Source organism: Pygocentrus nattereri, chromosome 13 (genome assembly GCF_015220715.1).
Source record: "Pygocentrus nattereri isolate fPygNat1 chromosome 13, fPygNat1.pri, whole genome shotgun sequence".
Lineage (NCBI taxonomy): Eukaryota > Metazoa > Chordata > Actinopteri > Characiformes > Serrasalmidae > Pygocentrus > Pygocentrus nattereri.
Genome location: NC_051223.1, coordinates 37897927 through 37916331, shown reverse-complemented (window position 1 = coordinate 37916331; position 18405 = coordinate 37897927). Strand labels below are relative to the sequence as shown.

The following is an 18405-nucleotide window of genomic DNA, read 5'->3' as shown; positions in this document are numbered from 1 at the left end:
AATACTGTAAATTGTATAAACACTATGAATACTATAAATTGTATAAACACTATAAATATTGTACATTGTATAAACACTAAACATACTATGAATGACACACTATAAACACAGTAAATACTTTAAATGATATTACACTATAAATATTGTAAACATTATTAACACTAGTGCTCACTTTTAATAAACATCTGAAAGCGTTGCTCTTTAATTCAGCGCTTCATTAAAGCTCTATGTCTCTTTGGTGTTTGGAGGAAGACATCATAAGGACCATGAATCGGTCAGTAAGAAGCCTGAAGATCCAAACAGAAGAAGGATATTCTAAAGAAGCACAGCACTTAATATTACTTATTCATCTGCTGTGTAACTGCATCATAAACAAGTTTGGACCCAGTGGGGTACTGGAACATCCCCTCAGTGGGTGTTTTGATGGTGGTGGTGGAGAGCGCTGTCTAACATGCTCCTCCAGAAACTCCAGTAAGTGTTCGGCTGGGTTCAGATCTGCACTCGATTTGCTCCTCCACTCATTTATTCAGTGTTTTCTTCTACAAACACAGATTCTGACTGTCAGATCAAAACCTCAAATCTCCATTAACCCTGTGGGGTCAACAAACAAATTCTCTGTTTCTGTATCCGTGTGTGTGTCTTTGTGATGATCCAGCTCAGAAATCCAGGTCAAACCCTTTCTGAATCTGTAGAGCCGCACTTTCCATTCCATCTTATCACAAGATCATACGAGACTCACTCAGTTATGAGCCTATGAAGAGGGGCTGATATACACATCATCTGCCTGTTGGATTTGTGTGTCCGTCTACATTCTGCGTGAAACTGACCAACTCAGGAAATCACTAAGGACTGACCGTCACGCCAGAAACCCTTCATTCTTCACTCAGTCCACATCGGAGACTCGTGTGAAACCGCGTCAGAGAGTTTCCAGCTGCTGAAGCTGCTGCAGCGGGTTTGGAAAGTAGTGATGAAGATAACGGAGCGTTTAGATATGAAACAGATGAGGATCAGGTTCTATGAAGAACCTTTAGAGGAGAGTTTAAGGAGATATGAACAAATAACAAATTGCCAAATTCAGTTGAACCAAAGCTGAAGAAAAAAATGACCAAACGACTCTTTGATGTCACACTGTTTTCTGGGACACCAGCGGGTTCAGCTCACTGAGAGTGTTTCTCATCAATAACTGTGTGTGTGTGTGTGTGTGTGTGTGTGTGTGTTCTGCAGTCATTCCTCTCCCTCTGACGTTCTATTCCTGTGCATTGTTCTGGAACGGTCAAGCATATTCCCTCTGTCACACCGCTTCAGTGTTTCACTCCACCTCAGAGTGTGTGTGTGTGTGTGTGTGTGTGTGTGTGTGTGTGTGTGTGTGTGTGTGTGTCAGACCCTGGAGCAGTGTATGTTGGGCAGGATGTAATTGAACTGACTGGCTACAGGAGAAACATTCTGGAAAATAGTCTGGAATATCCTGAATATTTTGGAAAACACAATATATTCTGGAGAAGTCTGATTATTTTGGAATGAACATAATGTTGTGAAAAATATAGAATATTCTGGAATACAATGAATAACATGGAATATGCTGAATGTTTTGGGGGAAACGGATTATTCTGTAATGTGCTGAATATTTTAGAAAACTTCAAATATTTTGAAAAGCACAGGATATTTTCCAGTATGCTGAATAATAAGGAAAATGTTAAACATTCTGGAAAACACTGAACATTCTAAATAAACACAGATTATCCTTTAGTATCCTGAATATTCTGGAAAACGTTGACTACTCCTCAGTATGTTTAATATTCTGGAATATGCTGAATATTCTGGGAAACACAGATTATTTGTCAATATGTAAAATATTCTGGAAAGTGCAAAATATTCTGGATTATGCCAAATAATGAGGATTAACATTATTTTTGTTCTCCCTATGGTTAAAAAACTCTATATGATTTATCCTGCCTACAGTTTTCCCTGAATGGTACATTACTTGGAATTGTTAAGGAGCTGAATCATAAATAATGCTACATACATGTTACAGGCACACTAACACTCCTGCACACTGAGACGCCATTACATGAATGTTAGTGTAGTGTAGTGTTACTGTAGTGTTAGTGTAGTGCACTGTTAGTGTAGTGTAGTGTTAGTGTAGTGTTAGTGTTAGTTTAGTGCACTGTTAGTGTTAGTTTAGTGCACTGTTAGTGTTAGTGTAGTGTAGTGTAGTGTAGTGTTAGTGTAGTGTTAGTGTTAGTTTAGTGCACTGTTAGTGTTAGTGTTAGTGTTAGTGTAGTGTTAGTGTTAGTGTAGTGTTAGTGTTAGTGTAGTGTTAGTGTTAGTTTAGTGCACTGTTAGTGTAGTGTTAGTGTTAGTGTAGTGTAGTGTTAGTGTAGTGTAGTTTAGTGTAGTGTAGTGTAGTGTTAGTGTTAGTGTAGTGCACTGTTAGTGTAGTGTAGTGTAGTGTAGTGTAGTGTTAGTGTTAGTGTAGTGCACTGTTAGTGTAGTGTTAGTGTTAGTGTAGTGTAGTGTTAGTGTAGTGTAGTTTAGTGTAGTGTAGTGTAGTGTTAGTGTTAGTGTAGTGCACTGTTAGTGTAGTGTAGTGTAGTGTAGTGTTAGTGTTAGTGTAGTGCACTGTTAGTGTAGTGTTAGTGTTAGTGTAGTGTAGTGTTAGTGTAGTGTAGTTTAGTGTAGTGTAGTGTAGTGTTACTGTAGTGTTAGTGTAGTGCACTGTTAGTGTAGTGTAGTGTTAGTGTAGTGTTAGTGTTAGTTTAGTGCACTGTTAGTGTTAGTTTAGTGCACTGTTAGTGTTAGTGTAGTGTAGTGTAGTGTTAGTGTAGTGTAGTGTAGTGTTAGTGTAGTGTTAGTGTTAGTTTAGTGCACTGTTAGTGTTAGTGTTAGTGTAGTGTTAGTGTTAGTGTTAGTGTAGTGTTAGTGTAGTGTTAGTGTTAGTGTAGTGTTAGTGTTAGTTTAGTGCACTGTTAGTGTTAGTGTTAGTGTAGTGTTAGTGTTAGTGTAGTGTTAGTGTAGTGTTAGTGTTAGTTTAGTGCACTGTTAGTGTTAGTGTTAGTGTAGTGTTAGTGTAGTGTTAGTGTTAGTTTAGTGCACTGTTAGTGTTAGTGTAGTGTTAGTGTTAGTGTAGTGTTAGTGTAGTGTAGTGTTAGTGTAGTGTTAGTGTTAGTTTAGTGCACTGTTAGTGTTAGTGTAGTGTTAGTGTTAGTGTAGTGTTAGTGTAGTGTAGTGTTAGTGTAGTGTTAGTGTTAGTTTAGTGCACTGTTAGTGTTAGTGTTAGTGTAGTGTTAGTGTTAGTGTAGTGTTAGTGTAGTGTTAGTGTAGTGTTAGTGTTAGTTTAGTGCACTGTTAGTGTTAGTGTTAGTGTAGTGTTAGTGTTAGTGTAGTGTTAGTGTAGTGTTAGTGTTAGTTTAGTGCACTGTTAGTGTTAGTGTTAGTGTAGTGTTAGTGTTAGTGTTAGTGTTAGTTTAGTGCACTGTTAGTGTTAGTGTAGTGTTAGTGTTAGTTTAGTGCACTGTTAGTGTTAGTGTTAGTGTAGTGTTAGTGTTAGTTTAGTGCACTGTTAGTGTTAGTGTAGTGTTAGTGTAGTGTAGTGTTAGTGTAGTGTTAGTGTTAGTTTAGTGCACTGTTAGTGTTAGTTTAGTGCACTGTTAGTGTTAGTGTTAGTGTTAGTGTAGTGTAGTGTAGTGTAGTGTAGTGTAGTGTAGTGTTAGTGTCATGTCGTTTATTCGGATGGCAGTAAATGAATTCAAACCCGTGTATAACAGCTGAAATCTTACACACCGAACGGGAATTTTCAGACGGCAATAATGTGACACTATTTTATTCGCCTCTGTTCACGCATGGAATTTTTCACAAACACTTAAAGGATCAGAATCTCGAAAGGCAGCTCAAACTGGGCTACATTATAGCCTGTGTGGACGCACTCAGTGTTTCAGCGTCTCAATGCGTTTCACGCTGCATCCACGTCTCATGAGAGCACCCGAAGTGTGAAGTACGGCTCAGAAAACAGACGAATACATGATCATGACAAACAGAGGCCGGAAAAAGATCAAAACCATCACTAGCAAACTAAGGTACTTCTGGATGGCCAGCGAATGACACGCCATCTCAGCGGTGATAAATTATAAATGAAACTATAAATAGCTCACCTACACGCCCAGTCTCAGCCACTTCCTCTTACAAATGGCCTAGAACAGAGTTCACACTCACACATTCATTCTAATTTCCCAGCTTTCTGACTCGACCCATTTCTTTCAGCGAACCTCAGACCCAAATCCCTGATGCCCCCTCCCACTCCCCTCCCTTCACACGGCTGAAAGGAGAAAAGACGCACAGACAGAGCCAAGACAGCCAGAGTGAATGAAAAGTAGAACAAGCACAAAAAATATTCTCTGTTTGTCTCGTTTTGGCTTCCAGTGGGCCTGGGTGTCTGCTTCCCCCTGCTGGCCAGGAGGATTTGAGTCAATTAGGTCATTTATTCGATGGAAAGCAGGACATAGACACTAGTGGCTCGTTTCAGTACTGGTATCAACATGTCCTTGTCCACTTCACCTCCCAGTTTTCCCTTGAAAGTGTCCCGGACGCCATCGTAAAGGCCACTCCTATACTTTATTACCTCAGTTCTAGCTTCTCCCAACCTGACACCAATGGTTCTCCATGATGGAGTCTGGAGTCAGGACACTGAAGTACAACTAGTGGTAATGTAACCACTTTGAAATGACTTATGCTGCCTTATCATCATTAAGGTTAAGTGCCCCTTATTAGTCCCACAACGGGGAAATTACGCCTCCGCATTTAAACCATCCTTGAAGTGAAACACCACATACACACTAAGTGAGCACACACACTAGGGGGCAGTGAGCACACTTGCCCGAAGTGGTGCGCAGCCCTATCCACGGCACCCGGGAAGCAGTTGTGGGTTAGGTGTCTTGTTAGTGTTAGTGTAGTGTAGTGTAGTGTAGTGTTAGTGTAGTGGTGCGCAGCCCTATCCACGGCACCCGGGAAGCAGTTGTGGGTTAGGTGTCTTGCTCAACCTCAGTCATGTCAGCTCTGGGGATCGAACTGGCGACCTTCCGGTCACAAAGCCAGTATCCTAACCTCAAGCCCACAACTGCTCCCATCATGCCTGAAGAAGCCATTAGAAGATGATTAGGGGTCATAAAGGAGTGAACATAGTCAGCAACTGTACTCTCTGAATGTGGCATTCAACAGATGCTAGATTGGCATTATAGGGTCCACATTTTTTGTTACACCAACGCCAACCTGAATTGCCCACACAAGGCAGGTTAAATCCATGGATTCCTGCTGTTTATGCCAAATTCTGACTCTACCATCTGTAGATGTGTTCCAAAGCCTGGGCTGCAGCCAAGGTAGTACGGGTCCTTGGTAGGACTGTCCTATGAAGACTCCTCCTTAGTAGCCTGTTGGTCACAGTTGGAACAGTCCTAACGAGGCAGTGTGTTGACGTCTCCAGAAAGGTTCCGCCCCTTTCAATTGCGACGTGAAACTTGTGAGGAACCCGATGACAGAAAGTGAAGCCCCTTGCATTAAGTTTGTTGCTTTTTCATTCCTTCATAGAAACGGAGGCGATGTTCTCATGTTGTACAATAAACTACATATACAAATACATCTAAATGAATTGTGATATACGGTCAATGTACAATATATGGACGAATTCTTTAGTTAATCAGTGATTTTACACATTCTCACACGTTCTTGAAGGGTTCTTCACTTTGAAGTGGCCTGCTCTGACTTTGGAAGGCAACTTGAGTGCCTCAGTAGAAATAAAGTTTCCCAGACCAGGCCACATTTTTCCCAATTTTCAAATGTTTGAGTGAGGAGTGGAACCCAGTGTGATCTTCTGCTGATGTCGTCCGTCCACCTCAGGTTTGGACATGCTGTGCATTTAGAGAGGCTTCTGTAATTATTTGAGTCAGTGTAGCTTCTTCTGTAGCTTCTTCTCAGCTTGAGCAAGTCTGGTTATTCTCCTCTGACCTCTCTCAGAGCTGCCATTCACTGGATGAGGGTTGTTTTGCGTAAACTCTAGACACTCTTGGGGGGGAAAATCCCAGAAGTTTCTGAAATACTGAAGCCACCCTGTCGGACAACAGCAGCCGTGAATCACTCAAAGTCACTTCTTAATCAGGTTTGTTTCTCAAATCAGATCTTTTGAGTTTGACTGTCTGCTCTGTTATCTACAAGCGGTCAGATCAGATTTGTATGTCCAGACATCACCAGTCTATTTGCATGGGTTGCCATGGTAACAACGTAGGCGTTAGTATCTACATAGCCACGCTGGTGATGTGGATGTCAAACACGGATGCAGGAGAGATGGAGGAGCATCATCTCACTCTCCAAGCTCTTCAGAATTCTGTGTCTGATCTACTCAGACCAGCGCAACACACACTAACACACCACCATCACGTCAGTATTACTGCAGTGCTGAGAATGACCCACCACTCAAATTGTCCTGACCACCATGTGTGTGTGTGTGTGTGTATTTGCAGAACAGTGTGCATATTCTTGTGGTTGTCTCATTAGCCTGTATGTGTTGCTGCTTCATTTTCAGGTTGAAGGAATCACCTGAGATTAATTTGCGCTTTAGGACAGAGCTAGTGTGTCCCTGTCCTAATCCATAATTCATCCCACACTCACACTACGCTGTGAGGTTTGGTTGGTCCTCTGGACCAAACGCTGTCCAAAAAGTATAAAAAAACCACTGTTAAGGAGTAGAGCTGCAGATAAACACTGGAAGAATATGCAAATATGCTATGAATATTCATCTGGCATATGCATCCTCGTAATGAGCATTGGGAGAAGTGTATTGGTGGACACGGCTGCTGTTTAGTTTAAACTGTCTATAATTTAATTGACTGAAATAGTCACCATTTGCAAATTACTATTAAATTATTATATGTGGGATGAGATGGTGTGTTTAAACTTTTCTGAACATGTTTGGGATTAGTTGGAATGATGAAGCTCCAGGGAATATTTTCAAGATCAATTGATGAGCTGGAATGATGAATGTCCAATGAACACTTTTGGGATGAGCTGGAATTATGAAGGTCATCTGAACACCTTAGGGATGAGCTAGAATGATGAAGGTCCTCTGAACACCTTTTGGACGAGCTGGAATGATGAAGGTCCTCTGAACACCTCTGGGATGAGCCGGAATGATGAAGGTCCTCTGAACACCTTTGGGATGAGTTGGACTGATGAAGATCCTCTGAACACCTCTGGGATGAGTTGGAGTGATGAAGCTCCACTGAATATTTTCAGGATCAGTTGATGAGCTGGAATGATGAATGTCCAATTAACACTTTTGGGATGAGCTGGAATGATGAAGGTCCTCTGAACACCTTTGGGATGAGTTGGAATGATGGTCCTCTAAACACCTTTGGGATGAGCTGTAATGATGAAGGTCCTTTGAACACCTCTGGGATGAGCTGGAAAGATGAAGGTCCTCTGAACACCTTTGGGATGAGTTGGAATGATGAAGGTCCTTTAATCCCCTGAATTGAAATGAAGGAGCTCAGTTGAATCCCTCTGGGATGAGTTGAGGTGAGGAACACTTGAAGCATATGTTGAGAAACACTTCAGGGATGAGTTGGAGTGATACAGAACTGATTAAACATCAGTACCTGACTTCCCAAATGCTCTTGTGGCTGAATGCAATCACGTTCTCCTCACTGCAGTGTTTCAAGTTCCAATGTTCCATCTAGTGTAAAGCCTTACCAGAAGAGTAGCGGCTGTTACTGCAGCAAAGGCGGACAAACACACTACTAATATCCTTCATTTCAGAAGAAATGATGGACGAACAGATGTTTGGACACATTTGGACATTGAGAATGATCCTTCACTCTCATGTGCACCTCAGTGGAATGTGTCTTTAAAATGATGCAGTTGTTTGGGTGTAACAGCACAGTCTGCTCTATTTGTTTTGCTTGGCTGCAACAGAAGAGTGTTTCTGTGGTCTTAGTATTCTTACTGCAAGAACCCAACATCCATTAGCATTCTGAGTCTCAGAGGAACAACAGGAGAGAGAGAGAGAGAGAGAGAGAGAGAGAGAGAGAGAGAGAGAGAGAGAGAGAGAGATCTGTATGGGGTGAAACACACAGAGGGTAACCAGACGGAACCAGCAAACTGCAGTCAAATAGTGCAACATGCACTCGTAATAAGAAAACATTGATTGAGAGTGAAGGTGGCACAGTAATTGGCACTCAGCCTTGTGGGAGGGCACACGAGGGGCGGGGGCACATGCCCACCCTGCTGCTCTGAATAATAAACAGCACAGTCATGCTTTAAAGCCCCAGGGATGAAAATCAGAGGGAAATCTCTGCAGCTCACAGAGATGCTTTAGTTCAGCAGCAGCAGAAAGAATTTTCCAACAATAACAGCTTCCTCTCTGAAATCATGCAGTACAAACACCTCAACCTCACATTCGAAGCCTTTGTAAAATACTCAAAATATGCAGATTTACTGTACAGTACTCTGCAAAAGTAGAGACCTCCGTCCGTTTATTTAATTTCCCGTGTCATTAAGAAAACAAAAAACAGCGATTTCAGATTGTAGCATGCAGCCATCCCCCGGGCCCCGATGACAGCTGCGAGAGCTGGCAGGAAGGTGGGGCCCAAATTTCAGGTTCAGGTGAAACTCCCTCAAGCTCCGCCTCCTTTGGCTCACCAACCGGGATTGAACATGCGGCAAATTAAAGTGGACTGCAGGATTCGCACGCCGTCCCCCACTGCCTCACAGATATCATCCTCCCCCCGGTGTCTTTGCAGGGTTTCTCCTGAGCTCGGAGTTTGGGCCTTGCCTTCTTGCCAGCTCTTGCGGCTGTCATGCCACACAGCTGTGTGAGTGTTCAGTGTGTCACTCTTTACCTTTATTCCAGCTTCCATTGTTTTTCATCCTCAGAGAAATCTGCAGACACACCTCCAAGCTCAAGTTCAGTCTTAGAAGTCGATGGATCGTTTTCTGCTTCTCGCCATCCAGTTCGCTGAGTGTGTTTACATGCACTTAACAAGGCAATCAGTATCAGATTTCTGCAGTTACCTCTTTATTAAGTGTTCATGTAAACACACACTCTGATTTCTTAGATCAGATTAAGGTCTATAGCGCTGAGTTGTCGTCTTAATCTGATGAACTATCCTGATTCTGGTTCTCTCCACAGTGCCATCACTCTGGACAACACTCTGGTCATTCTTTCTGCGGTGGCGCCAGACGCCGGACGATACTACGTTCAGGCGGTGAACGACAAGAATGGAGAGAACAAGACCAGCCAGCCCATCACACTGACCGTGGAGAGTGAGTAACATGAGAGACACACATGAGTTTTTGGAAATTACTAACGGGGATATTTAATTGATGACAGGTGTTTAAGGCACGCAGAGACAAGTTAATAAAAAACTAAGAATTAAATGAGCGTTTAAAGATCGAGCTTGTCTGAATGTTGATGACACAGATTGTAGCGCTGTTGCCTCACAGCAAGAAGGGCCTGGGTTTGATTCCCAACTGGGCCACCAGGTCCTTTCTGTGTGGAGATTGCATGTTCTCCCTGTGTCTGCGTGGGTTTCCACCCACAGGCCAAAACCATGCAGTCAGGCCAGTTGGAGATACTAAATTGCTCTTAGGTGTGAGTGTACATGTCTGTGTATCTGCCCTGCAATACACTAGTGACATCTGGGATAGGAAACTCACGACCCAGAAAGATAAGCAGTTTAGAAAGTGTGTCTGTGAAAGTTGATATTGAATTTTGCCTTATTGCACAGCTCAGCATAGAATACACTTACTTCACCATCAGGCCATAAATGTGTCTCTCTCTCTCTCTCTCTCTCTCTCCCCCCCCTCTATGTAGATGTTGGTGGTCCTGCTGACCCCATCGCTCCCACCATTGTAATCCCCCCAAGGAACACCAGTGTTGTTTCTGGAACCTCTGAGGTCACCATGGAGTGTGTGGCCAATGCTAGGTCAGTGAATGTCAACCTTCCACATGGTTTTTGTGCTTAACGATGTTTATATTCCGATTTTTTATTTCTCCCATAAAATACCCTGTAAAACTGCAGTATAAAAGACGGCAAAATGTCTTTTACAGACATTTGAAGCGTGTAAAAGACATTTTTTTGTCTTTTATACTGCAGTTTTACAGGGTATTTTATGGGAGAAAACATCGGAATATAAACAACATAAAATCAGAAACATCAGAAGTCTCAAACCTCTCCCTACTCCTTAAATACTGCACTATTTAGTGACAATTAGAAATGGTAGTTTTTACACACTGTGTATCGAGTGAGGATGTGTCTGAATCCCAAATGACTGGTTATATACAGGGCGATTCAAAAAGGTTCATCTGATTTCAAAGTGCCGTATTTTTCCAACCGTGAGGCACCAAGGAACCAATCACAATCCAACTGTAAGAGGGGGTCATAGAGTTTCTGACTGGCTCCTTCAGTCTGAGAGGAGATGAGACCCCTGAGCTGAAAGCGTCAATAAGAGTGAATCCGTCAGAACTGTGCAGGGTGATTTTCGTGGGCAGTGAAGCTCCAGCAGCTCAGAGCGTTCGGCGCTGGTTCCACAGCACTGGATGATCTCCGAAATCCCACTGAAAGAGCCGTGAGAGCAGAGACACCCGACACGCTCAGTCCAGTCTGGGATGAGTTTGACTGTGGTGTTGATGTCGTCCGTACAGCTGGAGGAGGTTCAGACTGAAACCTTGTAGAACTACATAATAAACTTTACGCTCATTTAAACTGTTTACAGTTCACTGCACTGATCTGTAACTATACACAGGTGAAATAAATCACTTTGAAATCAGATGAATCTTTTTGAATCACTCTGTATTATATTAAATTCCTACGTAGCGCACTATGTAGGGAGCAGGGAGCTGTTTGAGATTCAGCCCCAGTGTGAGAAGAGGGGCAGCATTAGCTTGGTGCTAATTAAGACTCGCAGTGGTGACCAAAAAGTGCTTATAAAGCGAAAGTTTCTTCGTTAAAATCCAAAAGTTTGTTATTCTGCGTTTTTCTCAACCTTCAGCAGCTCGTGTTTGCTTTGGTGATTATGCTTTCTAAAAGAACTACATTTATTGGAGGAATATTGATTTTTGTCAATTGTTATTAATATTAATGTATTTTTTTGAAAAATTGTATTTTGTTATTTTATCATATTTTATGTTGTCCACTATTTTATAAAAGAAATAAGCCACTCAAGGCTGGAAGAATATCCTTCCACATGATAACACACAGCCTCTCATAGCTTACTGCTTAAATATATACACTGTTAAAAATAATATTATTATTATTATTAATACTACCTTTTTTTAAAAAAAGCATCCCTTATTACTCTGTGTATGTTTGGTGTTTGTTCAGGAATAAATACTCTTGTTGCTAAGATACAGTAAATTGAAAAACGTGTTTAGGTGTCTAAGACCTTTGCGCAGTACTGCATATATAGAATATATCAGAAGAAAACCTCGTATCTCAATTTTTGATGTTTTTCAGGTTTTGACATAATTTGAAATGACCTGTTGTCCTTTATATCATATGTAAATTTCCTGATGAATGAACTGAAAGAAATCACCTAAAATGACTTAGAAAAAAGTCTGGTTCCATTGACTTACATTAAAAGTAAAGTAGTTTTTATCTTCTCCTGTAAAGTGTAATCCGACCACGGCGACATATAAAATGAATACCCAGCTTATGTGTAGTTATAACATGTCATTATTAATGTTGTGATGTACTTTTCACTTTTAGGAATGTTTTATATTGTTCTGAGTGAAGATTCTGTGTACCAGGGGTGTGTAAAATAGCAAGTGAAGCAGCTGGACGTTGGGGTGTACAGCCATATTTCCTCTCTGAACATGTTCTTTTATTTCAGCGTTCGGTTGAATGTAGCTGCTAAGACGGAAGCGTGTAATTTGCGAGTGTGCGGCGGTGAGGAATGATAAGAATTTAATTTTGCAGGTGCTGAATAGCAGGTGAAGTGCAGCAGTTGCTCTTTAATTGAAATCAGACAGCAGTGGTGTGCGGCGGGGCTATGCAGAGCTGAGCTAATTAACGGGGGGTGGAATGGCTGGGGGGGGGTCTCTGTGCTCTACTCTACTCTCTGAATCGACTGAATAAGCTGTAATAAGTGTTGTTCTTTAGTTGGATGTCCTGCAAGGCCAAACGATGAGGCCGTGTCCAAACCTTAATCAAGCGTTGCCGCAGTCCTGCTGATCTGTCAGTGTGAGATGCTGCAGGAATGTTTGTTTGTGGTTGTGTTCATTTCTCTCTGGTTCTCGTTAAAGGACTATGCTCTTTACTTTACTTTCATCTTTTTTCTCTGTGAAATGCATTAAGACCAAACTTTAACTCTAAAAGCTGTTATACACACAATGTAATGTTAATGAAAGACATCAAAAGAAATATCCAGACAGCTCCCCTTGTGATTAAGAGACCCTTATTAGACCCACAATGGGGAAATTTCACCTCCACATTTAACCCATCCGTGAAGTGAAACACCACATACACACTAGTGAACACACACACACTAGGGGGCAGTGAGCACACTTGTCCGGAGTGGTGGGCAGCCCAGTCCGCAGCGCCCAGGGAGCAGTTGGGGGTTAGGTGTCTTGCTCCGATCCGTATCCAATCTGCGGCAATGTGGCTCAGTCTGAACAGCCAGATTGGAATTCTTGCGACTTAATGATCAATGCAACTTGACATTCATCATCATTTCGCGCTGCTGAGACTCAAAAACACTGAAACACTGAAACAAAAACACTGAAGAGATTTCGCCCGAAACGGCTGAACGCGGCCGGAGGAGCCTGAGGCTGCAGCATCAGAGAGCAGTTTAAAGAACACGAACTAAAGAAGTGGCCGTGGCCGAAAAACGCGCCCTTTTCATTGTGAACTCGAGCACATTCTGGGTGATGAGCCCAGCTGTCAACCACTGGAACTTCATCATCGCTCCTGTGATGCTGGCGAAGATGAAACTGAAGCTCCAGGAGCGACAGGCGTTCTCTGGCCATGATTGTTGACCTCTGGATGACCCACATGAAGCTGTTCTTTTGCGCATGTGGGTCGGTTTAGGAGCTGATCTGTTCAGACTGATGTCGCATACAGATCACATTTAAAAGAGAATGTAAACAGGCGAACAGAAAATCGGATTTGGTGAAAGATTTGGGCCACTTTTACCTGCTGCATAAACGTAGCCTAATTGTGGTGCAGTAGGGGGCGCTGTAACCTGCAAATCACTGTTTCTCAATAAACACTTGTTTGATCAAGTGAAATTTTTGCATTCATCTTTGCACAAAACCGTAGAACTGTTTCTGACTCTCTCTGTCTCTCTCTCTCTTTCTCTCTCTCTCTCTCTCTCTCTCTCTCTCTCTCTCTCTCTTTCTCTCTCTCTCTCTTTCTCTCTCTCTCTCTCTATCTCCAGGCCGTTAATTAAGCTGAGTATCAGCTGGAGGAAGGACGGTGTTCCGGTCCGTTCTGGCCTGAGTGATTTTAACCGCAGGTTGACCATCCTCAGCCCCACTGTGAGCGACTCAGGGTTTTACGAGTGTGAGGCGGAGCTGAAGAGCAGCAGCGTTCCATCTGTTAGCGCGGGAGCATATCTAAACGTTCTGGGTACACACACACACACACACACACACACACACACAGACTTTAGCAAACAGTTGAAGCATTTACACATCAACTTCAGCTGTGAGGAGTGACCTCTGTGACCTGTTTGTCCTCTGTGACCTCTGTGTCTCTCAGAGCCGCCACAGTTTGTGAAGGAACCAGACAAGCACATCACTGCTGAGATGGAGAAGGTGGTGGATATTCCCTGCCAGGCACGAGGTAGACAGACTCCATCATTACCATCGTTAGAACCATCACTCTCAGCATCACCGTCCTGAACACCACCACCATCACCATTCCTGTCATCACCATTATCATTAGAATCACCACCATGACCATCATCGTTATCAGAATCATCTTCAGGACCATAATCACAGCCAATTTATTCACCACTGTGGTCATCACTAGAATCAACACTGATGATCATCACCATCTCTAGAATCTCCTCTGTAATGATGATCATAAGAATCACCCCTGTGATTATCATCATTGTCACCGTCATTTGAATCACCAGTATGATCACATCAGTAGAAACACTACGTATAGTCATCATGAGAATCACTACTATGGTCATTAAGAATCACCATTGTCAACATCGCTATCACTATCCCTAAAGTCACCACTAGGATCATTATCACTAGATGCAACACTGATGATCACCATCGCTAGAATCACCTCTATGACCATCACTAGCACTAAAATCACTGTGGACATCACCACTTCTAGGATCACCACTGTGACATTACTATCACTAAATTCACCACTACACTATATTTCCAAAAGTATTCAGTCACCCATCCAAATCATTGAATTCAGGTGTTCCAATCACTTCCTTGGCCACAGGTGTATAAAGCCGAGCCCCTAGGCCTGCAGACTGCTTCTACAGACATTAGTGAAAGAATGGGTCGCTCTCAGGAGCTCAGTGAATTCCAGCGTGGTGCCGTGATCAGACGCCACCTGTGCAGCAAGTCCAGTCGTGAAATTTCCTCACTGCTAAATATTCCACAGTCAACTGTCAGTGGGATTATAACAAAGTGGAAGCGATTGGGAACGACAGCAACTCAGCCACGAAGTGGTCGGCCACGTAAAATGACAGAGCGGGGTCAGCGGATGCTGAGGGGCATAGTGCGCAGAGGTCACCAACTTTCTGCAGAGTCAATCACTACAGACCTCCAAACTTCATGTGGCCTTCAGATCAGCTCAAGAACAGCGTAGAGAGCTTCATGGAATGGGTTTCCATGGCCGAGCAGCTGCATCCAAGCCTTACATCACCAAGCGCAATGCAAAGCGTGAAATGCAGTGGTGTAAAGCGCCGCCACTGGACTCTAGAGCAGTGGAGACGTGTTCTCTGGAGTGACCAATCACGCTTCTCCATCTGGCATTCCGATGAATGAGTCTGGGTTTGGCGGTTGCCAGGAGACAGTACTTGTCCGACTGCAATATGCCGACTGCATTGAGTGTAAAGTTTGGTGGAGGGGGGATCATGGTGTGGGGTTGTTTTTCAGGAGTTGGACTCGGCCCCTTAGTTCCAGTGAAAGGAACTCTTAAAGCTTCAGCACCAAGAGATTTTAGACAATTTCATGCTTCCAACTTTGTGGGAACAGTTTGGGGACGGCCCCTTCCTGTTCCAACATGACTGCCCACCAGTGCACAAAGCAGGTCCATAAAGACGTGGATGAGCCAGTTTGGTGTGGAAGAACTTGACAGTCCTGACCTCAACCAGATAGAACACCTTTGGGATGAATTAGAGCGGAGACTGTGAGCCACGCCTTCTTGTCCAACATCAGCGTCTGACCTCACAAATAAGCTTCTGGAAGAACGGTCAAAAATTCCCATAAACACACTCCTAACCCTTGTGGAAAGCCTTCCCAGAAGAGTTGAAGCTGTTATAGCTGCAAAGGGTGGGCCGACATCATATTAAACCCTATGGATTAAGAATGAGTATGTGTCTTTAGGCAGATGAGCCAATACTTTAGGAAATATAGTGTATGTTCATTACTATCACTAAAATCACCACCATGATTATCATTACTGTCAATAGAATAATATTCATCATGATCATCACTAGAATAATTATCAGCACCACTATAATAGTTATAATCTGATCTGTGTGCTGTTCCTCAGGTGTTCCTCAGCCTGAAATAGTGTGGTATAAGGATGCGTTACCCATAAACCCAGTGCGGTTACCACGGTACCGTGTGCTGGCCGGTGGAAGCCTGCAGGTTAACGGTCTGCTGCCGGATGATACCGGAATGTTCCAGTGTTTCGCTCGCAACGAGGCCGGAGAGGTGCAGACTAACACCTACCTTGCTGTCACCAGTGAGTTTCTCTCTCTCTCTCTCTACCTCTCTCTACCTAGCCTTTAAATTGGAGTTGAGCTGTGTTTACCTATTATGACTGTAACGAGTTATATATTTTGACAAATCTCTTAATGGTAAACATAAGCAGGAGAAGGTAAAAGCTAATTTGAAGTTTCTTTCGAATTTAAGTGATAAAAATAATAAATGAATCATATGTTTGCAGTTGTATTTAAACATAAACACCCTGCGTTTGTATTTTTTGTGTGTGTCTGCGTAACAGCAGCTGAGCCTGTGAGACAGAGTGATGTAATCAGGCTGTGGTAGAGTAAATTCTGTGTCTGAGGAAAAGTCTGAGCTTGTTGTGTCCCGATGGTTCAGATGTACGTATTCATGGTTTCCCACAGGGGTCTGAAGCTGAATTCCAGAGGGGCTTCACTAAAACGATTAGAACACAAAGAGCACATGAATGTGACCAATCACTCACTCACTCACTCACTCACTCACTCACATTTATCAGGCTGAAGATTCACCACAAGGGGAGCTATTTAATGCAAGTCATGGGAAGAAACAGCCATGAACCTACACCAACAGGAGCTCAAGTTCGTTATTTAATACAGCATCAGTTTAAGCTGTAAGGGACAGTGTTTTATTGAACAGTCCAGAGACTAAAAAGATTAAAGGCAGTAAAAAGAGAGCAGTCAGGCAGTCGGGTTACAACAGTAACAAGCTGGGCGAAAATCCAAATAACAGCCTAACAGTCTCAGAATTGCAAAAGGGGAAAAGGTTAAGGGAAGGGTGTATATACACGTCATAGCTGATTGGCTAACACCTCTGACGCCCATCAAACAAGAGAAAATATACCAAAAAGCTGCCCACAGTTTCACAGCATGTTGAAGAAACAAGTCCTTCAAATTAGAAACCGTACAACATTTTGAGATTAAACACGGCCCAGGTATAAAGAAGGCAGGGCGCTGATAGGTGTGACCAGCAGGGGGCACCATGTTTAATTGCGTTTGTTGGGGGCTGGGGCAACACAGCAGAAAATCCCCAAAGTATCTTGATAATTATTTCTGGATATCGTTAATTAATTAATGTTCAGTGTTTTAGCAGATATGAGTTGACCACTCGTTTCACCCCACACCTTTGTCCGTTTGTGTGTTCTCAGGTATCGCCCCCAACATCACAGCCGGTCCGTCTGACAGCACCGTGATTGACGGCATGTCTGTTATTTTACACTGCGAGACTTCGGGAGCTCCGCGGCCCGCTATCACCTGGCAGAAAGGTACTAACACACACTCAGTTTTAATGGTGTTGTTTGTATTTCAGTGGTGAACCATCATCATTAGAGCTGGGCCTTCAGTTCAGACCATACATGTCAAAACTTGGTCAAAAACAAGAAAAAAAAACACAATAATGTTCAATTTGCTGCTGAATTTTGCTGACGGTGACACTTTTTTGGTCATTCTAGATTAAATACAGAAAGTCATTCCATACAAATGCTGTATTTATTATGTGCACTTACATGTGTGTGTGTGTGTGTGTGTGTGTCTGTGTAGGTGAGCGTGTGTTAGCTAGCGGCTCAGTCCAGCTCCCCCGATTCACTCTCCTGGAGTCCGGCAGTTTGCTCATAAGTCCTGCCCACATTTCAGACGCAGGTACATACACCTGCATGGCCAGCAACTCCAGAGGCATCGATGAGGCATCAGCTGACCTGGTGGTGTGGGGTGAGTGTGTTTGTGTGTGGGTGTGAGTGTGTGTGTGTGTTTATATACTCACATTGTGGGGACCACAAGCTGGTAAAACCATTGAATTTTACAGAATAACATTATTCATTATTTAAATCAAGTGAGGCCCTCATCTGCAGTGTAGCCAATACAGACATCAAGGATTCAAAACATTTCATTGTAAAGTATAAAAATGCAATAATAATAATCATAAAAGTAAAATTTATACTACACAGCAGAATAAACCCTTTAATTGCAGCAATAATATATAAAACAGATCCCTCAAATAGGGATACAGTAATTAATAATAATGATGAAAATGTGTAACATAATAATAATAATAATAATATAAGTAATACACTGTATACACTGTTATACACAAAAGTGGTGGAAAATACTTACCAAAATCATATTAAAAGTTAACTAAAATCAAATAAGCAAGATAAGGATCAGAGTGTAATCTCTGAAATAGATTAGAACCAGAGGATAATCTCTGATATAGATTAGAACCAGAGGATAATCTCTGATATAGATTAGAACCAGAGGATAATCTCTGAAATAGATTAGAACCAGAGGATAATCTCTGATATAGATTAGAACCAGAGGATAATCTCTGATATAGATTAGAACCAGAGGATAATCTCTGAAATAGATTAGAACCAGAGGATAATCTCTGAAATAGGTTAGGACCAGAGGATAATCTCTGAAATAGATTAGAACCAGATGATAATCTCTGATATAGATTAGGACCAGAGGATAATCTCTGATATAGAT

The 18405-nt window shown here is 42.5% G+C and overlaps 1 protein-coding gene across 4 annotated transcripts in view; it reads left to right on the top strand.

The window, feature by feature from the left end:
* The window catches only part of LOC108442036 (protein sidekick-2-like), a 511936-nt gene that overhangs the window by 403819 nt on the left and 89712 nt on the right, over nucleotides 1-18405 (top strand). For all 4 annotated transcript variants that reach the window (XM_037544393.1, XM_037544391.1, XM_037544392.1 and 1 more), the window contains exons 5-11: nucleotides 9173-9306; nucleotides 9857-9968; nucleotides 13420-13610; nucleotides 13743-13826; nucleotides 15732-15926; nucleotides 17073-17189; nucleotides 17464-17631. In XM_037544393.1, the coding sequence (XP_037400290.1) occupies nucleotides 9173-9306; nucleotides 9857-9968; nucleotides 13420-13610; nucleotides 13743-13826; nucleotides 15732-15926; nucleotides 17073-17189; nucleotides 17464-17631 (1001 nt within the window). The remainder of the gene's footprint in view (nucleotides 1-9172; nucleotides 9307-9856; nucleotides 9969-13419; nucleotides 13611-13742; nucleotides 13827-15731; nucleotides 15927-17072; nucleotides 17190-17463; nucleotides 17632-18405) is intronic.